This window comes from Perca flavescens, chromosome 4, assembly GCF_004354835.1.
Source record: "Perca flavescens isolate YP-PL-M2 chromosome 4, PFLA_1.0, whole genome shotgun sequence".
NCBI classification, from domain to species: Eukaryota; Metazoa; Chordata; class Actinopteri; order Perciformes; family Percidae; genus Perca; species Perca flavescens.
The window spans coordinates 362,199-386,600 of record NC_041334.1 but is presented as its reverse complement, the minus strand read 5'-3'; the positions used below and the strand labels follow the sequence as shown (position 1 = coordinate 386,600).

Here is a 24,402-nt window from a genome sequence, read left to right as displayed (position 1 = left end):
CCTGTTAATGCTATTGTACCGGTGTATCCTTCAATTCATTGAGCAGATGGATACTGGAAGATATTTCAGCAGAGAAAGAGAAGCAGGAGATTGGCAGGGCAGTTGATTCTGAGGGAGCCGGCATGATTGAGGTCAGTTAGTGGTCTACAGGTCTAAGGAAATGTGGGGTGTTTTGTTTTCTTCTATTAATAAGCATTCATTGGCAAGTCTAGGCACTAAAACGTCCGGTATACTCCCCGCAGCCGACCTGCCACGTGCAACTGTGACGTCATGGGAGCGCCGTAACTATTTATACTCGCGCGTGGTGGTCGCGACACTAGTTGCCGTCTTCTCCTGAATAGAGGTGGCGCTAATGAGGACAGGTTACCGACTTTGCTATTTCTATGGACTAGAAGAAGAAGAAAAAGGTAAACAACGGCAGAACTGGCAGCAACATTGACGTCAATGCTGCGATTGGATTGGATGAGCTACTTGGTGGGATCAAGCCTTTCATTCACCATAAAAGAACTCCTCTTAATCCAGTAAGTTTACAAGACAGACCCTCTTGTCCTCGAACTCGTCCATGCTTCCTGTTTCAGCTTTGTTGCGCGCCTTTATCAATATCAATAATTGTTGATTTATATCATACATTGTATACATCATTTGGCAGAATAAATTATCTTTATTTGAGAAATGCTCAAACTTTTGTTGTCAAATTTCTCTATGACCTTAAAATTCTGGTTCTTGGGTTATATTGTATGCAAGCCAAACTACACAGCAAAATGTCACTGATTGAACCAATCCACAGCACAGTTACACTAATTAGTGTAATTAAATAGCATTCTTTGGACAACTTATCTTATAGAGGGAGGAATTATATGCTATTACTTTATCACAAATTTACATGAGTAGACAGTTAGCATTTAAGCCATTGCCTACAGAAGAACTCATCAGGAGCAAAGTCTGGCCTAAGTAAGTTCCTCCCCTCCCCTCCCCTCCATGCAGCTTTGATGGGTCTAAAAGCTAACATTACAGTAGCTTGTTGAACAGAGTAGAAATGGAAGAAGAGGATATGTCTGTCACTTTTTACTTGTTAACATCTTGGTTTCTTGACTGGTTGTTGACATAAGTTTAGCTCTAATACAGTAACAAAAGATGTGAGTGCAAAGATTTTGCAAAGTTACAAATACCCTGGGGGCTAAGCATCACGTCTTTAAATCCTAGTGATGTCCCTGGTTTACAGTCAGTTTTTAGTCAGGATGTACTCATGTACTCATGTATGCATGCACTTTTGACCCTGTTCACTTTTGACCACTAGTAGTTTGTTCCTCTATGACTGGGGTGTCAAACTCAAATACACAGTGGGCCGAGATTAACAAATTGCTATAAGTCAAGGGCCGGACGGGTTCAACGTTTATTGAAAACTTATTGAAACAACCTTATTATTATTATTATTATTATGAACCTGAAACCAACAAGGCCTATATTACTGCCTATAAAACAACATTAATTAGGAAATAAAAGAAATAAAAATAATAAATAAATAAAATCAGTTTCACTAATTTCTTATGGCTCTATCTGCAGTTTTTCCAGAGTAATTTCAAGTGAAAACATTTTCTACAGGCAAACAACAGCCAAAAGTTATTTACTTCAAAGGAAAATCAAATGTCCTGTAGTAGCCAGAGGAAAAAAATGCAAAAATGAAACTGCATTAAAGACTGAAAATGCGTCAAAGCACCGTTTGCTGCTCTGAAATGCTCACTGGTCTGAGCCAGATGCTTGGTGTCTCATCTTGGATACAAGTTCATCAATGTCTGGGGTGAGGATCTGAGATGAGGAAATCCTCGTGGATTGAGTGAAGGTGTTCATCAGTAAGACGACTCCTGTGTGAAGTTTTGTTTATCTTCATCAAAGAGAAGAGTTGTTCACACAAGTATGTGCTGCCAAACACAGAGAGCGTTTGTGCAGCCTGGGAGCGCATCTGGGGCATTGTATCGGGGATGAAACGTGGAAACTGTTAAGAATTCTCTAAAAGACGCGTTCGTTCTGACTTCTGGAGGAGATAGGAGAGGCTGGGGGCGAATTGAAAGTTAAGCAAAAAGGTTTAATAAAACAACATGAAAACGACAGTCAAAACCCAAATGGTACACTGCAGCTGACAGCGGACTGATCTCATGCTTCTCCTTGCGGAGTTACAGAAGAACAGTCCAGTGACATGACAAACAACACACTGTAAACAGCGGACCACAAAACCTTGTGCCCTTGTCGGGTCCCAGGCTTGTAGTGCTGATACATTCCCCGGATCACACATTTATTCCCCTACACCTGGGTGGTTCTTCAAATTAAATCTTTCCCTATTGGTCAGATGTCTCTCAAAAGAAAAGGTGTACGTTCCCAATCAGTGTCTTGAGGCTACACCCGGTCACAGGATCTTACCGAGACGGTGTCAATTGTTTCCAATCTACAGCAATACTCGTTCTTTGTCTTAATCACGTCTGGCTCAACAGGGGATGGCTCTCAACGTTGTTTAAACAATAAGTCTTCTAGAGCTTCTAACTTTATGCTAAATAACAGACATGACCTAATTAATTCTTTAGAAGATAAGTTTGTGTGAGCCAGACCAATGCTTATCAGTGTAGTTATTTGATTAGATCTAGCAAGTACATTGTTTTCAAAACATAAGCCGGGTTTTAACTTTTTAACTTCAACAAAACTCTGCAGCGCCCACAGACTCATATTTTGCCTTCATTGTGTTACTACATTGGAGCTCAATCAGCTCCATTTGGAGGTTTGATGGTGCGCTTTCCACGTCGGCTGTAAATGGATTACTGAGCAGTTCAAACCTGCTTTTTCGGGCTTCAAAATCGGCAAATCGCCGTGTGAAGTCAGCACCAAGTATGCCGAGTTTTTCAGCAAACTGTGCAGTTGGGAAAACGGCGGCAGCGACCTGCTCTTTCATTGTTTGGCAGTGCGGAAAATGGCTCAAGTTTTCCTGCAGCATCTGCGTCTCCCACAGGCGCAGCTTGGTTTTAAAAGCCCTCACTGTAGCGTATATGTCAGTGATGACACGGCCCCGCCCCTGAAGCTGCAGGTTGAGCACATTCAGGTGGCTCGTGATGTCACACAGAAACTTTTTATTTCGGAGCTCTGTTGTGTCTTTCCCTTTGCTTTCCATGAACTCACAGATCTCCTCACGCAACTCGAAAAATCTTTCCAGCACCTTTCCTTGGCTTAGCCATCGCACCTCTGTGTGATAGGGCAAGTCACCATATTCTGAACTTAACTCCGCCAGAAAAGACTTGAACTGGCGGTGATTTAAACCTTTGGCTCTGATAAAGTTAACCGCTCGTGTTATGATGCTCATCACATGTTCCATTTTCAAGGATTTGCCACACAAGGATTCCTGGTGTATGATGCAGCGATAAGCCGTCAGCTCACCTGTGACGTTTTCCTCCTGCATCTTTTCTCGGATCCTCCCCACTAATCCACTTTTTTGACCGCACATCGCAGGCGCTCCATCTGTTGTCAGTCCCACAAGTTTATCCCACGGCAACCCCATTTTATCTACACATCTGGACACCTCTTCAAAGATATCTTTCCCCGTAATTGTGCCATGCATTGAGTGTAATCCCAAAAACTCTTCTGTTACGCACAGGCTTGAGTCCACTCCACGGATGAAAATTGATAGCTGGGCATTATCAGAAGTGTCGGTGCTCTCATCCACAGCAAGGGAGTATGCGATGAAATCGTTTCCCTTTCTCACAAGCTGTTGTTGGAGATTGGCAGCAAGGTGACGCACACGGTCAGCAAGAGTGTTTCGGCTCAGGCTCACATTTAAAAATGCTTGCCTTTTTTCTGGCCACACGGCGTCGCAAACTTTAATCATGTAGTTTTTGACAAATTCCCCCTCGGTAAAGGGCCGGGCTGATTTTGCAACTTCTGCTGCCACAATAAAACTGGCCTTAACAGCAGCCTCGCTTTGTGATTTGGCTTTAGTGAACATAGCCTGCTGTGACACCAGACTTCTTTTTAACTCTTCTACCTTCTGTAGCCTTTGTGTCGTGTCCAGATGCTTGCATTTGTCGTGGTGCTTCGTTTCATAGTGTCTTCTTATGTTGTATTCTTTGATTACAGACACACTGTCTCCGCACAGGAGACACACAGCTTTGCCCTTTACATCCGCGAACATATACTGTGGCTCCCACCTGTCTTGAAAACCCCTGTTTTCAAAGTCCACCTTTCGTTTAGCCATTTTTTGGGGAGAGGGTTAATTAACGATTGGGGCACGCTTTCGCGGGCCTGTGATTTACGTGCCGACGCACGGCAAGTGCATTGTGGGATTTGTACTATTATGGTGGTGATTGTGATATACCTGCGGGCCAGCTGTAATAATAAATACATTTTGTCATGCGGGCCAAAGATAATTAATTCGCAGGCCGGATGTGGCACACGGGCCTTGAGTTTGACACATGTGCTCTATGATAACCACAGAGCTGGTTCAGACCACAGAGTGTGTTTGTGTGTGTGTGTGTGTGTAACAGTTCTGTTTGTGTGTGTGCAGCAGATAAACCTTTGGACTCATTTACACTTACTATCAGGCTGACTTTACCAAGAATGTGTGTGTGTGTGTGTGTGTGTGTGTGTGTCTCTCTGTGAGTGTGTGAGAGAGAGAGAGAGAGAGTATCCTTAAGATGACTCTAAAACCACAGAGGCTGACGTGTCTTTATACACACATTATTCAGAGAGGAGAGGAAAACACACACACACACACACACACACACTTACTCTAACTAAATAAACCTAAACATTTACTGTAGTTTCATGCTTTCAAAAAGTCAAACTTGTAGATAGTTTCTCCTAAAGTTCAACCTTTAAAACTTTAACAAAGAAACTCAACAACCTTTTCTTTTCAATTCAAGTTTATTTTGTAGTGCAAATAATACAAAACATGTTCCTAAATTAAAATGAATCCACATTAATAAGAGCTTCTAAATCTGGCTACGCTGCAGTGGAAAACCTATTCACATTTTATCGAAGTTCAATCTTTACAGTACGAAGATCCAGTTCACTGTGAACTTACATTCTGCTGCTCCAGTCTCAGTGTGTCGCCACCTTCACGTGCACATCAGACCGCCACGTGCGCTGACATACTCAGATTATTATTCTAAGTGTCTGACAACATTATGGAAAGGATCCCTACAGAGATAGACCTTTTAGTTGAAGAGTAAGATCCTTTTAGTTTAACATGAAACAGCCCTGAAATCACCATCACCAAACCAAACCCACCAGATGCCATGTAAATAATCAGGACTTTTATCATCGTAAAACACACTTCATTCAAAGTGGACAGAAACTAAATCAAACTACCAAAAGCCGTCTTGGTTCATCTTTCCACTGTTCCAACAATCACCACTCTGGTTTGGTTGAAATAAACCCTTAATTCACCCATTTACATGTGGAGATATGCTGGCTCTATACACACTAAAAGTCCTGATTATTTACATGGAGTCTGGTGGGTTTGGTGATGGTGATTTTATGTGCATGTGAGCTGAAAGCTTCAGTGAACTGCATTTAAAAAACGCCTTTTTAAAAATAAAGAGTACATGATTTAAATCAGTGAGTCAGGAGAATATTTCAGCTTAAAACTGAAGTCAAAATTCATCATCGTTAAGAAAAATCAACATAAAATCTAAATATATCTTTCTCTCGCCTGTAATCTTCATTGTGACAGCGTCTCAGAGTGTCCGAGTGATGACATCTGTTTAAACTACAGGAGAGCATCAAACTAAATCACCTCAAACTATGTCTTTCTGTCAAAAGATTCAACATTTCACATTCAGAGAACATCGGCTGCATTATTAATTCAAATTGTTCCCAAAAACTACAAAATCACAAATTAAAAAACTGACTTTCCTCCCCCAAAAAACACATTAATCACACTAATCTAAAACAAGAGATAAAAACATCTAAAACAAGAGACAAAAACGTCACATTTTGTCACTTTTTTAAATGTCTTTTTGACAATTTTGCCACTTAAAAAAAGAGTTTTGTTGCTTTTTTTGACATTTTTTTAAAAGTCTGATTATTTACATGGAGTCTGGTGGGTTTGGTGATGGGGATTTCATTCTATCAAAGATAGAAGTCACTTAGACACAAAAACATGGAAAATAGGCATAGTCAATAGTCATGGAAAGTTCTGGAAAGTGAAAATGACTCTACTGGCCCCCCCAACGTTTCCTCTGCTATCATTCATCCTTTCTGCACTAAGATGAAACCAAACGCTCCGACAGTAAAACTGTGTCAAATGGAAACCGACTTCTGAACAGTTAACGGTTCTTCATTCTCCCTTTTGTTAAACTTTTGTTTTTGCTGATAAATGTCTAAATCTCCCAGCATGCACCTTTCAGTGCACGTCCTTTCAGTGTAAAAGCTTTTTCTTCAAATCCAAAAATAATTCAAATATCTGTCATGTTTCCCTTTATATTTATCCCTGAAATGTGTAGGTCTCTGTGTGTGTGTGTGTGTGTGTGTGTGTGTGTGTGTGTATGTGTGTGTGTGTGTGTTCTCATATTTCTGTTAAATCCTAAACATTTTAAGTGAGTTTGTGCAGTTTGTTTTTAAAGTGGAAATAAATACTGAGAGTGATGATGAAACAGTTCAAAGTTCTCTGTTCTCGTGTTTCTGTTAAATCTCAAGTGTGTGTGTGTGGGGTGTGTGTGTGTGTGTGTGTGTGTGTGTGTGTGTGTGTGTGTGTGTGTGTGTGTGTGTGTGTGTGTGTGTGTGTGTCCAGTATACTTGTGGGGTCCCGCCAGCTTTGTGGGGCCAAAATGCTGGACCCCACAAGTTTAAAGGGCTGTTTGAGGGTTAAGACTTGGTTGTAGGATTAGGGATAGGATTAGGTTATGGTTAAGGTTAGGCATTTAGTTGTGATGGCTAAGGTTAGGGTAAGGGTTAAGGTTAGGCATTTAGTTGTGATGGCTAAGGTTAGGGTAAGGGGCTAGGGAATGCATTATGTCAATGATGGATCCCCACACAGATAGTGCCACAAACCTGTGTGTGTGTGTTTGTGTGTGCGTGTGTGTGTAACATTTCTGTTAACTTCAAGTGACTTTTGTGCAGTTTGTCTTAAAAGTATAAAATAAATCTCGAATGAAAATGTTCTCAATTTAATATTCTAAAGTCCAGATGTGGACTCGATGATCTAAAGAAATCAACAGTTTCAAAGTGTTAAGTCTTTTTGTGCAGTTTCAACATTTTAAAAATGAAAATGAATCTGATGGATGACTTGTTTACATATTATTCTGCTACTAAAGTACAGATCGGGGGGTGGGGGGCAGCAACACAGCTTTTACTTTGAAAGGACTTGTCCTTTTGTCTTCTGTCTTCCTGAAGAGAATGGTTCATCTCCCTCTACTCTCCCTTTAAAGGTAGAGGCTAGAAGGATTATAATATTATATTTAGAGAAACAAATATATTTTGATATAGATGTAGCGTAACTTCCGGCCGTAGCCGTATCCCTTCTAGCTGCTACCTCTCATCTTCTTCCCTCTGTTTTTAACCCTGGGCTTCAGTGTCAGTCAGGAGTCACTGGGCCGAGTCAGTGGGCGGGGTCTGTGCCGGCGGCGCCGAGCCGGTGCCAGTCCACCCAGTGCTGCCCTGGGACGAGCCTCTTCAGAGGAATGAAGGTCTCCCCCAGCAGAGAGTTCTCCCAGAACGGCCCATCTCCCAGAACACGCAGGTGGATCACCCTCTGGTCCACGTCCCCCCAGGGGATCCGCTCATACACCAGCTGCACGCACACAACAACATATTAATAATCACACAACACAGCTTTATTATTAATGATCTAATAAAACAACAGAAAACATGAAGAAAGAACCTATTTTCCCATGTTTTGTGTCAAAGTCACCAAACCCACCAGACTCCATGTAAATAATCAGGATTTTTAGCATGTATAGAGCCAGCATATCTCCACCAGACTCCATGTAAATAATCAGGACTTTTAGCGTGTATAGAGCCAGCATATCTCCACCAGACTCCATGTAAATAATCAGGACTTTTAGCGTGTATAGAGCCAGCATATCTCCACCAGACTCCATGTAAATAATCAGGACTTTTAGCGTGTATAGAGCCAGCATATCTCCACCAGACTCCATGTAAATAATCAGGACTTTAAGCGTGTATAGAGCCAGCATATTTCCACCAGACTCCATGTAAATAATCAGGACTTTAAGCGTGTATAGAGCCAGCATATCTCCACCAGACTCCATGTAAATAATCAGGACTTTAAGCGTGTATAGAGCCAGCATATCTCCACATGTAAATGGGTGAATTAAGGGTTTATTTCAACCAAACCAGAGTGGTGATTGTTGGAACAGTGGAAAGATGAACCAAGACGGCTTTTGGTAGTTTGATTTAGTTTCTGTCCACTTTGAATGAAGTGTGTTTTACGATGATAAAAGTCCTGATTATTTACATGGAGTCTGGTGGGTTAGAGTTAAGAACTGTCTCCTGATTGGTTACCATCTGGTTGTAGGTGGGGTTACAGGTGCGGCGGGCTGCCTTGGTCTTCCTCTTGCTCGTCTTCTGGGGGTCCGGGAGGAGGTAGAGCTTCACGTAGGGGTCAGGGTCTGTACCGTCCTGAAGGGGTTGCTGCGCACACACACAAAGTCAAACAGTCAAACATTTTGAAAGAAAGAATGAAATATTTTGTACAAATATTACATTTTGAAAGAAAAAATGAAATATTTTGTACAAATATTTTTTAGACCAACATTTTACATATTATTTTTAAATCCTTTACAGTCTTTACAGCCCTGTTACCTAGCAACAAGTGTGAGTCTGAGTGTGAACACTGACCAGGCCGCGGATGTGCATCACCATGATGAAGAGTTTGTCGTTCTTGTAGGAGATGGACAGTTTGACTTGGCCCAGGTCTTTCCCTGCAGCCGGAGACCACGCCACCTCTGACACAGGGAACACACAGCACACAGCAGACAACTCTAACTACACAAACTAACTCCCCTGTGTGTGTTTCTGTGTCTGTGTGTGTGTGTTTGTGTCTGTGTGGGTGTGTGTGTCTCTGAGTTTGTGTGTGTGTGTATATGTCTCTGTCTGTCTGTCTGTGTGTGTCTGTGTGTGTGTGTGTGTGTGTGTGTGTGTGTGTGTGTGTGTGTGTGTGTGTGTGTGTGTGTGTGTGTGTGTGCGTGTGTGTGTGTGTTAGAGGGTGACAATTTTTCGGGACTCCCTTCTGGACCTTTCTGCTGCCTTTGACCAGATCCTCATTTAGACACTCCAGAATCTGGGTGTCTCAGGCACTATGCTCTCATTGCTCACATCTTACCTGGCAGACCGAACCTACCGGGTAACTTGGAGAGGATCTAGCTCAGATCCTTGCCCACTCAAAACTGGGGTTCCTCAAGGATCAGTCCTGGGTCCCCTCCTCTTCCCCTTCTCTCTGTACTGATTTTTTTTGGGGGGCAGTCCCGTGATCGGGATATGACAGGAGTATTTTCATGGGCTCAGGATGGGATGGGAGCGACAATTGATTCCCATGTCACCCTCTAGTGTGTGTGTGTGTTTGTGTGTGTGTGTCTGTGTGTGTGTGTGTTACCTGCAGGTCTGCTGCTTGGTCCCGGCGTCTCGTCTCGGGGCAGTGGGTGGAAGAAAGAGTAGACGAGGTCACACTGAAACACACATCACATTTCTAACAGACGTTTCTATGGTAACACACGTCTGCAGGCCAATTATATGACGCCGCAACAAGGTAAATGTATGAAGCTGAAGATGTCTTTCAGATACTTTGTTTATGAGATATTTTTGGAAACAATATTATTTTTGGAAGGAAAGTGTGCAGCTCCATTATCTAGTCAAAACTATCGGATCAGGACTCGGTATCAGCAGAACAGGATCTGAACATCCCATTATTAAACATATATAGTCTGTGTGTGTGTCAGGATCTGAACATATTCTTTATTCTGTCAACTTCTGCACAAAGCTGCAGAACTTATTTTCTGAACTTCCTGTTAATAATAAAGCTGCCTGTGACTTGTCTCTGTATTGTTCATCATTTACCAAGTATTTTAACAACATGTTATTTCCGGTTAATTACCATCAACGTCATAGCAACTGTCAGAAGAGCGCTTGATGTACAGCATTGTTTTTTCTTTTTAGAAAAGTTGAACTTTTTTTCAACTTTAAAAAGATGCTCTGAGCTGGAGAAAAAAAGTCAGCGTTTCAAAAAGCACTCAGGACTTTCTGAAGACAAGGTTTACTCTACACTAGGGCTGTAATGTCAAACAGACGCTGGCAGCTTCACAGTGTGAGCACACACCATGGCCTAACTGATGAAATACATATCTCCTGAAGACCGACAGCTTTAATGCAAAGATGTTAAAATGAATGAAATAAAAAACAGTTTTAGTGTGAGAGAAGAAGAGACGCAGAGAGAGAAATGCTTTCAACAAGTTTCTACAACTGGAAACACCTGATACTGTATATGTGTGTGTGTGTGTGTGTGTGTGTGTGTGTGTGTGTGTGTGTGCGTGTGTGTGTCCAGTGACAGACTGGCCATCTGGACTTTGGGCAAATGCCAGTAGAGAGAATTTCATGCATGCAGCCACAGATATGTCTAGATTGTACTGCAGTGAGGTGCGTGGAAAGATTCACTTGGAAGGCAGAGTTACTAATTTCCAAGCTAGGTTATTCATAAAGATAGGGCCGGTGTGTGTGTGTGTGTCCTGGAAAACTTACAACAGCAACAATAATACCACCTTGACACAATGTGTACCATTATTATTAGAGTTATTATAATGGTCTTCTGCCTCCGAGTGGGACTGACCTGAGCGACCTCCGGGGCGGCGTGGATCAGATGCCACACGTAGCCGTTGAGCTCGTCTTTCCTCCGGTCGGCCATTGCCTCGCCACGGGACCGACCAATCACCAGCCGGCTCGGGAAACTGTGGGCGGGGCCAAGAGACTGTGTTAGAGATTTTTTCCTCCATGAATACATCAGTAGTTCTGTCTCTAAAATGTGGATCAGTGCATCCCATGTCCAAGATGACATCACAACTCAAAGATCTTGAGTTTCCTGTCCCAGAGGAGAGACTAGAACATATTCATATTTAACACGCTGACATCACACTAGTTTACCCGTTTTATCATCAACTAAATGACTCAAACTGATTCATGGACAGCAGCATAGTTGGAGAATAATTTAATAGTTGATAACTAATCCATTTGTGTGCGTGTGTGTGTGTGTGTGTGTGTGTGTGTGTGTGTGTGTGTGTGTGTGTGTGTGTGTGTGTGTGTGTGTGCGTGTGTGTGTGTGTAAAAAAACTAAGTGACTTTGTGCGGTTTGTTTTTAAAGTGGAAATAATTCTTTGACATGAAAACAAATATTGAGAGTGATGATGAAACAGTTCAAAGTTCTCTGTGTTCTCGTGTTTCTGTTAAATCTAAGTTAACTTAGTGTTGTGTGTCTCTGTGTGTGTGTGTGTTACTGTGTGTGTGTGTGTGTGTTACTGTGTGTGTGTGTGTGTGTGTGTGTGTGTGTGTGTGTGTGTGTGTGTGTGTGTGTGTGTGTGTGTGTGTGTGTGTGTGTGTGTGTGTGTCTGTCTGTGTGTCTTATTGTGTGTGTGTGTGTGTGTATGTACCTGGGCAGTTTGGATGAAGGGAAGATGAGTCTCAGTTTGTTGTGAAGTTCATGAAACTCTTCAAAGGTCCTCTGGACCAGCAGCGCCTCCTGCTGGCCTTCACGCTCCACCTTCACCACAAATGCCTGCAACACACACAGTAGGATTATTTACATCTTTATTTCAGATATTATTGCTCGTTAACATTATGTTTGTCTCCTGTTTAATCCATTTAAAAAAACAAAACAAAAAATCAGAATTTAGGCTATAAGATTGTTTCTGGGTTTATTGTTTCAGAGCCGCAGACTGTTTGTTGACTAGAGTTTCTGAGTCACTTTCTGTCATGTGCTGTATTAAGGGCCGTCCACACCAAGAACCAGAACCAGTCATGGACTGTTCTCCATCCTCCTGTCAGGGAGACATTACAAGAGCCTGAAGAGTCGCACCAGCAGGCTCAGAAACAGCCGTTTTCACAACACCATAACGCTGCTCAACACCAAGACCCAACACTAGCCTCCGCTCCACCCCCTCTCCTTTTACACATGGACTATGGACTGTCTGACTACCTCTGTTCACTATGCACTTTATTAATGCACCTCAACAATGCACTATATATGATCATACTGCATTCTGTCCGATTTCTCAGAACTCTATGCACTTTATTTGCTACTGCACTTTAATAATGGACTAATATGATCATACTGCATTCTGTGTTTTATGTCTTTTTTAAGCACTGCTATAAAGAAAAAAAGCACTTTTAATGATTGCACTACTGGTTAGATGTTAAACTGCATTTCGTTTACTAGTTGTCCTTACTTGTGCAATGACAATAAAAGTTGAATTTAATCTAAATCTAATAACTAAAACACCGTGAGCGTCCACACTGCTGAACGATAATGGGTAACACTTTACTTGAAGGTATTGACATAATGGTGACATGACACTGTCATAACTATGACATGACACTGTCATGAACGACGTGTTATAAACAAGTCATAAACGTTTATGACTTCTGTCATTAAGTGTCATTTGGTTTTAGTCATGACAAGTTGACATTGTTGTTTGGGTTGTCTTGATTATGACAACTTGACATTAATTAAAGTGACATTACCAGAAGTTGTCTTTGTCATGAGAAGTTGACATTAAATTAGTTTGGGATGTCTTTGTAATGACAACTTGACATTAACCAGGATGACATTACCAGAGGATGTCTTTGTCATGATAACTTGAGTTGTTAAGTTGTCTTAATAAGGACACTCCAAAGAAATTGAATGTCAAGTTGTCATGACAAAGACATCCTCTGGTAATGTCATCCTGGTTAATGCGCAGAATGTGTTTACATATTTGTGCTCATCATCATATGTACATTTAATGTACCAGTGTGTGTGTGTGTGTGTGTGTGTGTGTGTGTGTGTGTGTGTAGGGCTGGGCGATAAAACGATAACGATATGTATCGCGATAGACACATAATAAATATCAATAGAAAATGCGGTCAATAAAACGTTCGATAACTTGTTTTTCTTCATCAGAAGAAACCAGAGGTTGTGAAGCAAGTTTGGTTGCATGAACAAAGGCCCTCACTCTCTGGCAACCTAGCAACGTAGGGAGTGACACTCTAGTAGCCAATCATGTAACAGTATCATGTTTGGTTGCGCCACATCGCTGTCTCGTGTTCTTCAATAACAGAACCGGCGTGGAGTGATAAGTGGAAAGTGAGTGCTGCAGCGAGCGAGGAAATTGTTGATAAAACAAAGTCGGTATGGCAGTTTTTGGGGGATTTTATAAGTCTGACCGTAGTCAGACCAATGTCGTCAGACCGTCGTCCCCACCAACACTGGTACTACCACAAACTAGTTTTACCACTTTAGCCGCGCTCACACTTTCGAGCACAGCCGTATTCGCCATCAACGTCCAACAACATCTGCAGCTGCTACACCGCACAAGCAGCAGACCACCATGGAGAGGTACTCTGCATCAGCGCCTTACTAAACACTACAAGCAGCAGACCACCATGGAGAGGTACTCTGCATCAGCGCCTTACTAAACACTACAAGCAGCAGACCACCATGGAGAGGTACTCTGCATCAGCACCTTACTAAACACTACAAGCAGCAGACCGCCATGGAGAGGTACTCTGCATCAGCACCTTACTAAACACTACAAGCAGCAGACCACCATGGAGAGGTACTCTGCATCAGCACCTTACTAAACACTACAAGCAGCAGACCACCATGGAGAGGTACTCTGCATCAGCGCCTTACTAAACACTACAAGCAGCAGACCACCATGGAGAGGTACTCTGCATCAGCACCTTACTAAACACTACAAGCAGCAGACCACCATGGAGAGGTACTCTGCATCAGCGCCTTACTAAACACTACAAGCAGCAGACCACCATGGAGAGGTACTCTGCATCAGCACCTTACTAAACGCTACAAGCAGCAGACCACCATGGAGAGGTACTCTGCATCAGCGCCTTACTAAACGCTACAAGCAGCAGACCACCATGGAGAGGTACTCTGCATCAGCACCTTACTAAACACTACAAGCAGCAGACCACCATGGAGAGGTACTCTGCATCAGCGCCTTACTAAACACTACAAGCAGCAGACCACCATGGAGAGGTACTCTGCATCAGCACCTTACTAAACACTACAAGCAGCAGACCACCATGGAGAGGTACTCTGCATCAGCGCCTTACTAAACACTACAAGCAGCAGACCACCATGGAGAGGTACTCTGCATCAGCACCTTACTAAACGCTACAAGCAGCAGACCACCATGGAGAGGTACTCTGCATCAGCGCCTTACTAAACGCTACAAGCAGCAGACCACCATGGAGAGGTACTCTGCATCAGCGCCTTACTAAACACTACAAGCAGCAGACCGCCATGGAGAGGTACTCTGCATCAGCACCTTACTAAACACTACAAGCAGCAGACCGCCATGGAGAGGTACTCTGCATCAGCACCTTACTAAACACTACAAGCAGCAGACCGCCATGGAGAGGTACTCTGCATCAGCACGTTACTAAACACTACAAGCAGCAGACCACCATGGAGAGGTACTCTGCATCAGCACCTTACTAAACACTACAAGCAGCAGACCACCATGGAGAGGTACTCTGCATCAGCGCCTTACTAAACACTACAAGCAGCAGACCGCCATGGAGAGGTACTATGCATCAGCGCCTTACTAAACACTACAAGCAGCAGACCACCATGGAGAGGTACTCTGCATCAGCGCCTTACTAAACACTACAAGCAGCAGACCACCATGGAGAGGTACTCTGCATCAGCGCCTTACTAAACACTACAAGCAGCAGACCACCATGGAGAGGTACTCTGCATCAGCACCTTACTAAACACTACAAGCAGCAGACCGCCATGGAGAGGTACTCTGCATCAGCACCTTACTAAACACTACAAGCAGCAGACCACCATGGAGAGGTACTCTGCATCAGCGCCTTACTAAACACTACAAGCAGCAGACCACCATGGAGAGGTACTCTGCATCAGCGCCTTACTAAACACTACAAGCAGCAGACCACCATGGAGAGGTACTCTGCATCAGCACCTTACTAAACACTACAAGCAGCAGACCACCATGGAGAGGTACTCTGCATCAGCGCCTTACTAAACACTACAAGCAGCAGACCACCATGGAGAGGTACTCTGCATCAGCACCTTACTAAACGCTACAAGCAGCAGACCACCATGGAGAGGTACTCTGCATCAGCGCCTTACTAAACGCTACAAGCAGCAGACCACCATGGAGAGGTACTCTGCATCAGCGCCTTACTAAACGCTACAAGCAGCAGACCACCATGGAGAGGTACTCTGCATCAGCGCCTTACTAAACGCTACAAGCAGCAGACCACCATGGAGAGGTACTCTGCATCAGCACCTTACTAAACGCTACAAGCAGCAGACCACCATGGAGAGGTACTCTGCATCAGCGCCTTACTAAACACTACAAGCAGCAGACCACCATGGAGAGGTACTCTGCATCAGCGCCTTACTAAACACTACAAGCAGCAGACCACCATGGAGAGGTACTCTGCATCAGCGCCTTACTAAACACTACAAAGAAATAACGGAGGCAGACATGCTGAGCACTGTCCAGAAGCCAGGTTACCAACCTAACACTAAACCTGCAGAAAATAGTTCCTTATCAGGTATCTTATATTTAGCTAACACTTTGCACTATTTTATGACACTTTATGAAGCATTTCTTACTTATTCTTTAATTTTGCACCCTAATGTTAAGAGGTAATTGTTAAGTGTTCATTGTGATTTTAGACCTGTTTACATTTTAATTATTTGAGTGTTTTCCATGGTTGTGTTGACATTTCTGCTTTTATAACTGAGGGGATTACAATCAGAGCAGGGTTAAGTTTTAAATAAAAATGTTTAAATTTAATATATTTTTCTCCTGGTCCTTATTTTAAATAGGTCATAAAAAATATCAATAATTATCGATATCGACCGATATGAAACACTTATATCGTGATACAGTTTTTAACCATATCGCCCAGCCCTATGTGTGTGTGTGTGTGTGAACTAACGTATCCCTTGGCAGCGTTCCCGGCGGTCCGGATGTGTCTGCAGATGTACAGGTTCCTGATGAGGCCGTCACTCTTCACCGTGTGGACTCTGGGAGCGAAGGAGAGCGCGGGCCGCTCCTCCGAGGACGCAAACTTCATCTGAGCCAGGTTGTGGATGAAGAAGTTAAGTTTGGTGGCGACGCTGCCCAGACTGGACTCTATCAACCTGCACAGGGGGGACACGACAGGGAGGGTTAGGGGTCTACAGACTATCTAAATAGATATGATAACATAGAGAGGGTCTACAGACTGTCTAAATAGATATGATAACATAGAGAGGGTCTACAGACTGTCTAAATAGATATGATAACATAGAGAGGGTCTACAGACTGTCTAAATAGATATGATAACATAGAGAGGGTCTACAGACTGTCTAAATAGATATGATAACATAGAGAGGGTCTACAGACTGTCTAAATAGATATGATAACATAGAGAGGGTCTACAGTCTGTAGGAATAGATATGATAACATAGAGAGGGTCTACAGTCTGTAGGAATAGATATGATAACATAGAGAGGGTCTACAGTCTGTAGGAATAGATATGATAACATAGAGAGGGTCTACAGTCTGTAGGAATAGATATGATAGCATAGAGAGGGTCTACAGACTGTAGGAATAGATATGATAGCATAGAGAGGGTCTACAGTCTGTAGGAATAGATATGATAACATAGAGAGGGTCTACAGACTGTAGGAATAGATATGATAACATAGAGAGGGTCTACAGACTGTAGGAATAGATATGATAGCATAGAGAGGGTCTACAGTCTGTAGGAATAGATATGATAACATAGAGAGGGTCTACAGTCTGTAGGAATAGATATGATAGCATAGAGAGGGTCTACAGTCTGTAGGAATAGATATGATAACATAGAGAGGGTCTACAGTCTGTAGGAATAGATATGATAGCATAGAGAGGGTCTACAGACTGTAGGAATAGATATGATAGCATAGAGAGGGTCTACAGACCAGTATAAATCAGTATAATAAGACAGGACGGGTGTTACGGGTATACCTTGTGAAGTAAGTGTGTGTGTGTGTGTCTGTGCATGTGTGTGTGCGTGCGTGTGTGTACCTGGTGAAGTAAGCGTGTGTGTGTGTGTGTGTGTGTGTCTGTGTGTGTGTACCTGGTGAAGTACATGGTAGCGTCGGCCTCAGTCTCGTGAGGTCTCAGCGCGTCGTAGACATACTTCAGATCGTCCAGATCAGAAAGTTCAGGGATCCCACAGGACAACATCTACACACACACAACAACCACAAAAAAGTTTAAGAAAAAAATTGAATATTCTGACAAAAAAAGTCAAATACTTTCAGAAAGAAAAAGTCAAATGCATTTACAACTATCACTTGATTACTTTGATAATGAAGAAACATTCATAACAAGTTCTGCTGCCTTTTCTTTTTTCTTGTCTTTCGGTTTTATTCAGTCCTGTTTTGTGTGTGTGTGTGTGTGTGTGTGTGTGTGTGTGTGTGACCCACCAGGCCCAGCAGGTTGAGGAATAGGTGTGTGTGCTTCCTGATCAGGTTGTACGCCTCGCAGCAAAGATCCACGAAGTCGTGGAAGCGGCTCGACGGTTTGTCTCCTCCGTTGATGACGTACGCCATGTCGGAGGTGAAAACAAAGGGGGCGCGGTCCCTGAAACACACACCCACACACGCACACGCACACGCACACGTTACAACAACACACCTGCACGGCGTATTATATGATATCATAGACTAAGTGTTGTGATTAATTTCCCATAATAAGAAATAAAACAGAACACAAACTGAGAGACAGAGAGAGAGGAAGAAAAGGTGAAAGTGTGTAAGTATGAATGTGGACCGACTGTGTGTCTCTATATGTATGTATGTATGTATGTATGTGTGTGTGTGTGTCTGTGTGTGTGTGTGTGTGTGTGTGTGTGTGTGTGTGTGTGTGTGTGTGTGTGTGTGTGTGTGTGTGTGTGTGTGTGTGTGTGTGTGCGCCTGTGTGCCTGTGTGTGTGTTTGTGTGAGTAAGTTATGTCGTAGTATGTAAGTATGACTGTGGACTGACCGTTTGATGTTCCCGAACATCTGGGCGTGTCCCAGGAACTTGCCGAAGTCGATATGGAACATGTGGCCGCTGGTCTTCAGCATGATGTTGTCGTTGTGGCGGTCGCAGATTCCCAGGATGTAGGTCGCCACGCAGCAGCCGGCGCACGAGAAGATAAAGTTCTCCACCGCCTGGACACAGTCACCTCTTGTTCAATAATCAATAATCATCAGACCCAAACACAATCTATGATGTTTGACAGTTTTCAGCTGTGATCCAGAATGAGAACTGCAGAATTTCGGTTTGGTGTGTTTTTTTTGTAAATCTGCGGAAAAGTGTGTGTGTTTTGTGTGTGTGTGTGTGTGTGTGTGTGTGTGTGTGTGTGTGTGTGTGTGTGTGTGTGTGTGTGCGCGTGTACCTTGTCGTACTCCTCGTCTGTTGGGTTGTGTTTCTGCAGCCAGTCGGCCAGCGGTCGGTCTTTAAAGGAGCCGGTGACTCCGTGTTCCACCTGGATCTTCCTCAGAGTGTCGGCCTGAGGAATCATCTCCACCATCCCTACAACAGGAAACACACACTGACTGGAAGACTCCGCCCACACAGCGGACGCTTCAGAGGAAAGGACATCTCATCCCTCTAAAAAAACATTTCCTAGTTTGGCGTCTCCTCCCGTGCTTCCTCGCTGGGACTGACTAAGACGCGAGGAAGGAAGGCAAGTGAAGGAAACGGGGATGCAGTTTAGGAACCTGAGACAAACCCCCGGTGTGTCCTTACCTCGTCCTCTGCCTGTGGAGAAACATTTGAAGATGACCATCCTCATGTCCAGACCCTCCTGGATCCAGATCTTGTTCATGATCCGGATCACCTGCAGAGTCAGCATGTCCTGCCGCAGGTCGTCTCCGGACTGCACAGAGATGGAGACGGAGAGAGAGACAGAGAAAGAGAGAGAGACGGCAAGAGAGAGACAGACAGCCGATAGACGGCTTTTGATAGTTTGATTTAGTTTCTGTCCACTTTGAATGAAGTGTGTTTTATGATGATAAAAGTAAGAGTTTACATGGACTCTGGTGGAAATATGCTGGCTCTATACACGCTAAAAGTCCTGATTATTTACATGGAGTCTGGTGGAAATATCCTGGCTCTATACACGCTAAAAGTCCTGATTATTTACATGGAGTCTGGTGGAAATATCCTGGCTCTATACACGCTAAAAGTCCTGATTATTTACATGGACTCTGGTGGAAATATGCTGGCTCTATACACACTAAAAGTCCTGATTATTTACATGGAGTCTGGTGGAAATATGCTGGCTCTATACACGCTAAAAGTCCTGATTATTTACATGGAGTCTGGTGGAAATATCCTGGCTCTATACACGCTAAAAGTCCTGATTATTTACATGGACTCTGGTGGAAATATGCTGGCTCTATACACGCTAAAAGTCCTGATTATTTACATGGACTCTGGTGGAGATATGCTGGCTCTATAAACGCTAAAAGTCCTGATTATTTACATGGAGTCTGGTGGAGATATGCTTGCTCTATACACGCTAAAAGTCCTGATTATTTACATGGAGTCTGGTGGAGATATGCTGGCTCTATACACGCTAAAAGTCCTGATTATTTACATGGAGTCTGGTGGAGATATGCTGGCTCTATACACGCTAAAAGTCCTGATTATTTACATGGAGTCTGGTGGAGATATGCTTGCTCTATACACGCTAAAAGTCCTGATTATTTACATGGAGTCTGGTGGAGATATGCTGGCTCTATACACGCTAAAAGTCCTGATTATTTACATGGAGTCTGGTGGAAATAAGCTGGCTCTATACACACTAAAAGTCCTGATTATTTACATGGAGTCTGGTAGAAATATGCTGGCTCTATACACGCTAAAAGTCCTGATTATTTACATGGAGTCTGGTGGGTTTGGTGATGGTGATTTGGGGGCTGTTTCATGTTAAACTAAAAGGATCTTACTCTTTAACTAAAAGGTCTATCTCTGTAGGGATCCATCCCATAATTTTAGAATTAGAATAATAATCTGAGTCTGTCAGCAGCAACAACAGAACTTTTAGTGACTTTGCTGAACATTAGTTAGATTACAGCCTGGTTTTGTCTTGCTTAATACTGGACCAAAGATTCAAAGTTCCCATCAGTCACTTAAACACAAAAACATGGGAAATAGGGTCCAAGTTGAAAAATACCAAAGTAGCCCTTTTAGTTAGTATCTCTGGGAGTTAATAAGCTGTTCAGACAGATGGAGTTTGAAACAACAGGAGAGACATTTCACCTTAAAGATGACGCTGATGTTTTCTCCCAGACGGTCAAAGTTTTGGAAGGACAGTTTCAGAGGAACAGCGTTGGAGTTGAAGAAGGAACATGACTGAAACAGAAAGCAAGATATTAACTAATTCTCTCTCCGCCAGTCTTGTATGAAGTAGTTGAAAGCAATACTTTAGTAAAAGTATCTAAAGGGGATAGCTGGGAAAACATAATCTATATATGCATGTATGTAAATATACGCATGTATAAATAAGTGGAGAATTAAGAATTTTTTTTTTTTTAAAGTTTGCCGATGCTCACTTTCATCGGTGCATAGAAGCAAAGATCTGTCCATACATGCATCAGGTGTGTGTGTGTGTGTGTGTGTGTGTGTGTGTGTGTACCTGGATGTTTATTCCTGTAACGAGCAGAGCCGGGTTCAGAGGAAGTCTGCAGCTGCTGTTCAACGAGAAGAACTGCTTCATCTCCTCCAGACCCTCTCTGAGCACACACTGAAACACACACACAGACACACACAGTCAGACACACACATATACATACACATACATGCATATAAATAAATAAACACGCGAACAACATTGATTTGATGTGTACTGAATGTTTAATTTGGCTTGACGTTTTTGTAAAAGAAAAATAATGAAATAGATAATTCTTCAGTAAGCTGAAGCTCTTTGTGTTTCACCTGTCTGTTGGACGGCGATGCGTCTCGGACTTTGTGCGCCACCGTGGCGAGGACGGAGACGAGCCAGCACTGACGATCAAACTCTTCGCGGAGGCCACGGCCGACGCAGCAGAGCAGCGCGGCCAGAAGGTGCTGATAGCGAGCGCTGAACTGACTGTCCTGCAGGTTGTCCTTTAGCAGCCTGCGGGACACACGGACTAACCTGGGTTAAACCTGGGTTACACCTGGGATAACTTGGGATAACCTGGGTTAAGTGATGTAACTCTGATCTGATATTAGATGAATAAGTAAAGAGATAGTTTCTGACCAGAAGAGGTAGTGAGCGACACGGACGTCCCCGATGGCTCTCCGGAGGAGGAAACGAACCAGAGAGCTGTCCAGGTAACACTCGTACTTCAGAGCCTGACACACACACACACACACACACACACACACACACACACACACACACACACACACACACACACACACACACACACACACACACACACACTAAGTGCTTATTAAAAATAAATGGAATGTAATTATTAAACTGAATTCATCAAGATGGAACGTGTAATTAAAAACTAGAATAGGAAGCACTGATCATCAAATATAAACCAGCAGAAATGACTCAATAAAAGCCTGGTTCTCTCTGCAGCAGCTGTCAAAATAAAAGCCTGGTTCTCTCTGCAGCAGCTGTCAAAATAAAAGCCTGGTTCTCTCTGCAGCAGCTGTCAAAATAAAAGCCTGGTTCTCTCTGCAGCAGCTGTCAAAATAAAAGCCTGGTTCTCTCTGCAGCAGCTGTCAAAATAAAAGCCTCTGTACCTGGATGAGCTGCGGCAGGAAGTCGAGCAGCTCTGGATCAGAGATGGAGTCCATCCACTGGACGGCTGTCCTCCTCAACTCCTGGTCCGGGAACCTGCAACACACACACACACACACACACACACACACACACACACACACACAGAGACAGACAGACAGACAGACAGAGACAGAGACAGAGACAGAGACAGAGACAGAGACAGAGACAGAGAGACAGACAGAGACAGACAGAGACAGACACACACCGACACACACTCTCTTTAGAGATTTCCGTTTCCAGAGGTTTATTGGAGTTAATGAGCCTGTCAAACAGTATGATGTTTAAATGTTGGTTAGTGTGAGAGAGCGGGGGGGACATACGATGCGTGGAGCAGTCCCAGGGCGTCCAGGTGTCCCAGGCAGGCCCACTGTCTCAGCAGGGCATAGATGTCAGGCAGGCAGGCCCACTGCCAGCAGGGGGCACTGGCCAGCACCAGAGGCAGCGCTGCACTCTCCGCCTGACAGAAAGCCTTCTTCTCCCAGAGGAGACGCCTGTCCTCCACCGTCAGCCTGCAGGGACAAGCATTCCCTAATTACATTTTAGGGTTTCCCTCCGTTAGAAAGCTTTTAGGTGCACCACCTAACCCTAAAAGCATCAGACTAACTAAAAGACTTTCCTTAGATCTAATGATTGTAGTTGGACTTCTTAAGCAAGTTTTGTCTTTAAGCTTTTACAGTGTTATTTATTTATGATCTGCTCTAGCTTTTCCAACGTTTTAGACAGATATGGAGATAATATGTGTGTGTGTGTGTGTGTGTGTGTGTGTGTGTGTGTGTGTGTGTGTGTGTGTGTGTGTGTGTGAGTCTCTGTGCCTGCCTGCCTGTCTGTCTCTGTGCCTGCCTGTCTGTCTGTCTCTGTGCCTGACTGCCTGCCTGCCTGCCGGCCTGCCTGTCTGTCTGTGTGCCTGCCTGCCTGTGTGTGTATCTCTGACCAGAAGACGGCCTTCTTGTGCAGGACGTCCTGCAGCTGGATCTGACTGACGGTGTCCAGTCTGGAGAAGTCATACTGGGGACAGAAGTCTGCCGGAGGAGGAGTGCTGAACCGGACCTCGAAGGACGACGTGGGGAAGTCCACCTGAGACACCGACAGGGACAAGAAGTGATCCAGAGACAGACAGAAAGACACACGGAGCCCTTTAAAATCCTGTTTTGTGCAGAGGGAGACAGATGATGAATCTGACCTGCAGGATCACGCTGTCCGGCTGGCTGAAGTTGGGCGAGCTCGTCCGGGCGTTTCCTGTCCTCCCCGGAGCGGAAGGCCACAGACCGAGTAACTTCCTGCCACATGTTAGGACGCTACACACACACACACACACACACACACACACACACACACACACACACACACACACACACACACACACACACACACACACACACACACACACACACACACACACACACACACACACAGTCAGCGAAGCAGTCCAGGGGAACCAGCTGTGTCGGGTTCTGATGACTTCATGTGTCGGCGCTGTGATGTCACGGTCTGTGATGTCACTCACTGTCTGAAGTTGAAGAGCGGCATGGTGACCCAGCCCAGCGGCTCGGCAGTGCGGCGCTGCTTCCCCTTCTCCTCGCCACCGCCGGGGGGGCAGAGCGCTGGCGTACAGCGTCACCGTCAGCTGGGACTCCCGGGGAAGCTGGTTAATCTGCACCGGGAAACACACCCTACAGGGTGAGAGACAGACAGGGGGAGAGAGAGACAGAGAGGGAGACAGGGGGAGAGAGACAGGGAGGGAGACAGGGAGAGAGAGAGAGACAGTTCATTGTTTGTGATTTTTATTTGTGTGTACTTAACATTTGTAGTTTATTTTTATTATATAACATTGTTCTCTCTGTCTGTCTGTGTATCTGTATGTGATCTGGTGCTATCCTTCCAATGAATTCAAATATGTGCCCCTCCCCCTCCTAAGGGCCCATTCTGGACAGATGTGTGCAGGTGTGTGCAGTGATCATGTGAGACGTACCTCTGGTCCCACACCACCAGGTGGAACAGGTATTTGCTGACCGCCTGTTTGCTGGTGTGCTGCGGCGCACAGAGCTCCGCCCCTCCGTGAGTCAGGGAGCAGGACAGGAAGAAGCCCTCGTAACTGGCCAATCAGAGAGGAGAAGCACAGGGACATGATGACATGATGATGATGTCAGAGACAGACTACACATCTCCGGCATGTACACCACCACGTTTGGGTTTTTAACTTAAGAGTTTTCAGCCAAAAGCGATCTCCGAGTACACGTGTCTCCAGTGCATGCATGTGTGTGTGTGTGTGTGTGTGTGTGTGTGTGTGTGTGTGTGTGTGTGTGTGTGTGTGTGTGTGTGTGTGTGTGTGTGTTTTGAGTACCTGGCGGCCCAGGTG

General features: G+C 44.1%; 1 protein-coding gene and 1 pseudogene across 1 annotated transcript in view; both read right to left on the bottom strand.

The window, feature by feature from the left end:
• Window positions 1–1,554: 1,554 nt before the first annotated feature.
• Window positions 1,555–4,231, bottom strand: LOC114554826 (general transcription factor II-I repeat domain-containing protein 2-like; annotated as a pseudogene).
• Window positions 4,232–7,050: 2,819 nt separating this feature from the next.
• pik3c2b (phosphatidylinositol-4-phosphate 3-kinase, catalytic subunit type 2 beta) overlaps window positions 7,051–24,402 on the bottom strand; it is a 27,417-nt gene continuing 10,065 nt past the window's right edge. Inside the window, 24 exon segments of the mRNA XM_028576235.1 lie at window positions 7,051–7,768; window positions 8,503–8,631; window positions 8,839–8,945; window positions 9,593–9,665; window positions 10,820–10,937; window positions 11,634–11,758; window positions 16,180–16,384; window positions 17,347–17,456; window positions 17,699–17,855; window positions 18,257–18,426; window positions 18,654–18,790; window positions 19,007–19,136; window positions 20,525–20,617; window positions 20,901–21,008; window positions 21,200–21,380; window positions 21,507–21,601; window positions 22,007–22,100; window positions 22,367–22,555; window positions 22,978–23,120; window positions 23,227–23,341; window positions 23,551–23,639; window positions 23,641–23,716; window positions 24,016–24,138; window positions 24,388–24,402. The exon segment at window positions 24,388–24,402 is cut by the window's right edge and continues 181 nt beyond it. Coding sequence (XP_028432036.1) covers window positions 7,577–7,768; window positions 8,503–8,631; window positions 8,839–8,945; window positions 9,593–9,665; window positions 10,820–10,937; window positions 11,634–11,758; window positions 16,180–16,384; window positions 17,347–17,456; window positions 17,699–17,855; window positions 18,257–18,426; window positions 18,654–18,790; window positions 19,007–19,136; window positions 20,525–20,617; window positions 20,901–21,008; window positions 21,200–21,380; window positions 21,507–21,601; window positions 22,007–22,100; window positions 22,367–22,555; window positions 22,978–23,120; window positions 23,227–23,341; window positions 23,551–23,639; window positions 23,641–23,716; window positions 24,016–24,138; window positions 24,388–24,402 — 2,974 coding nt within the window. The 3' untranslated portion in view covers window positions 7,051–7,576.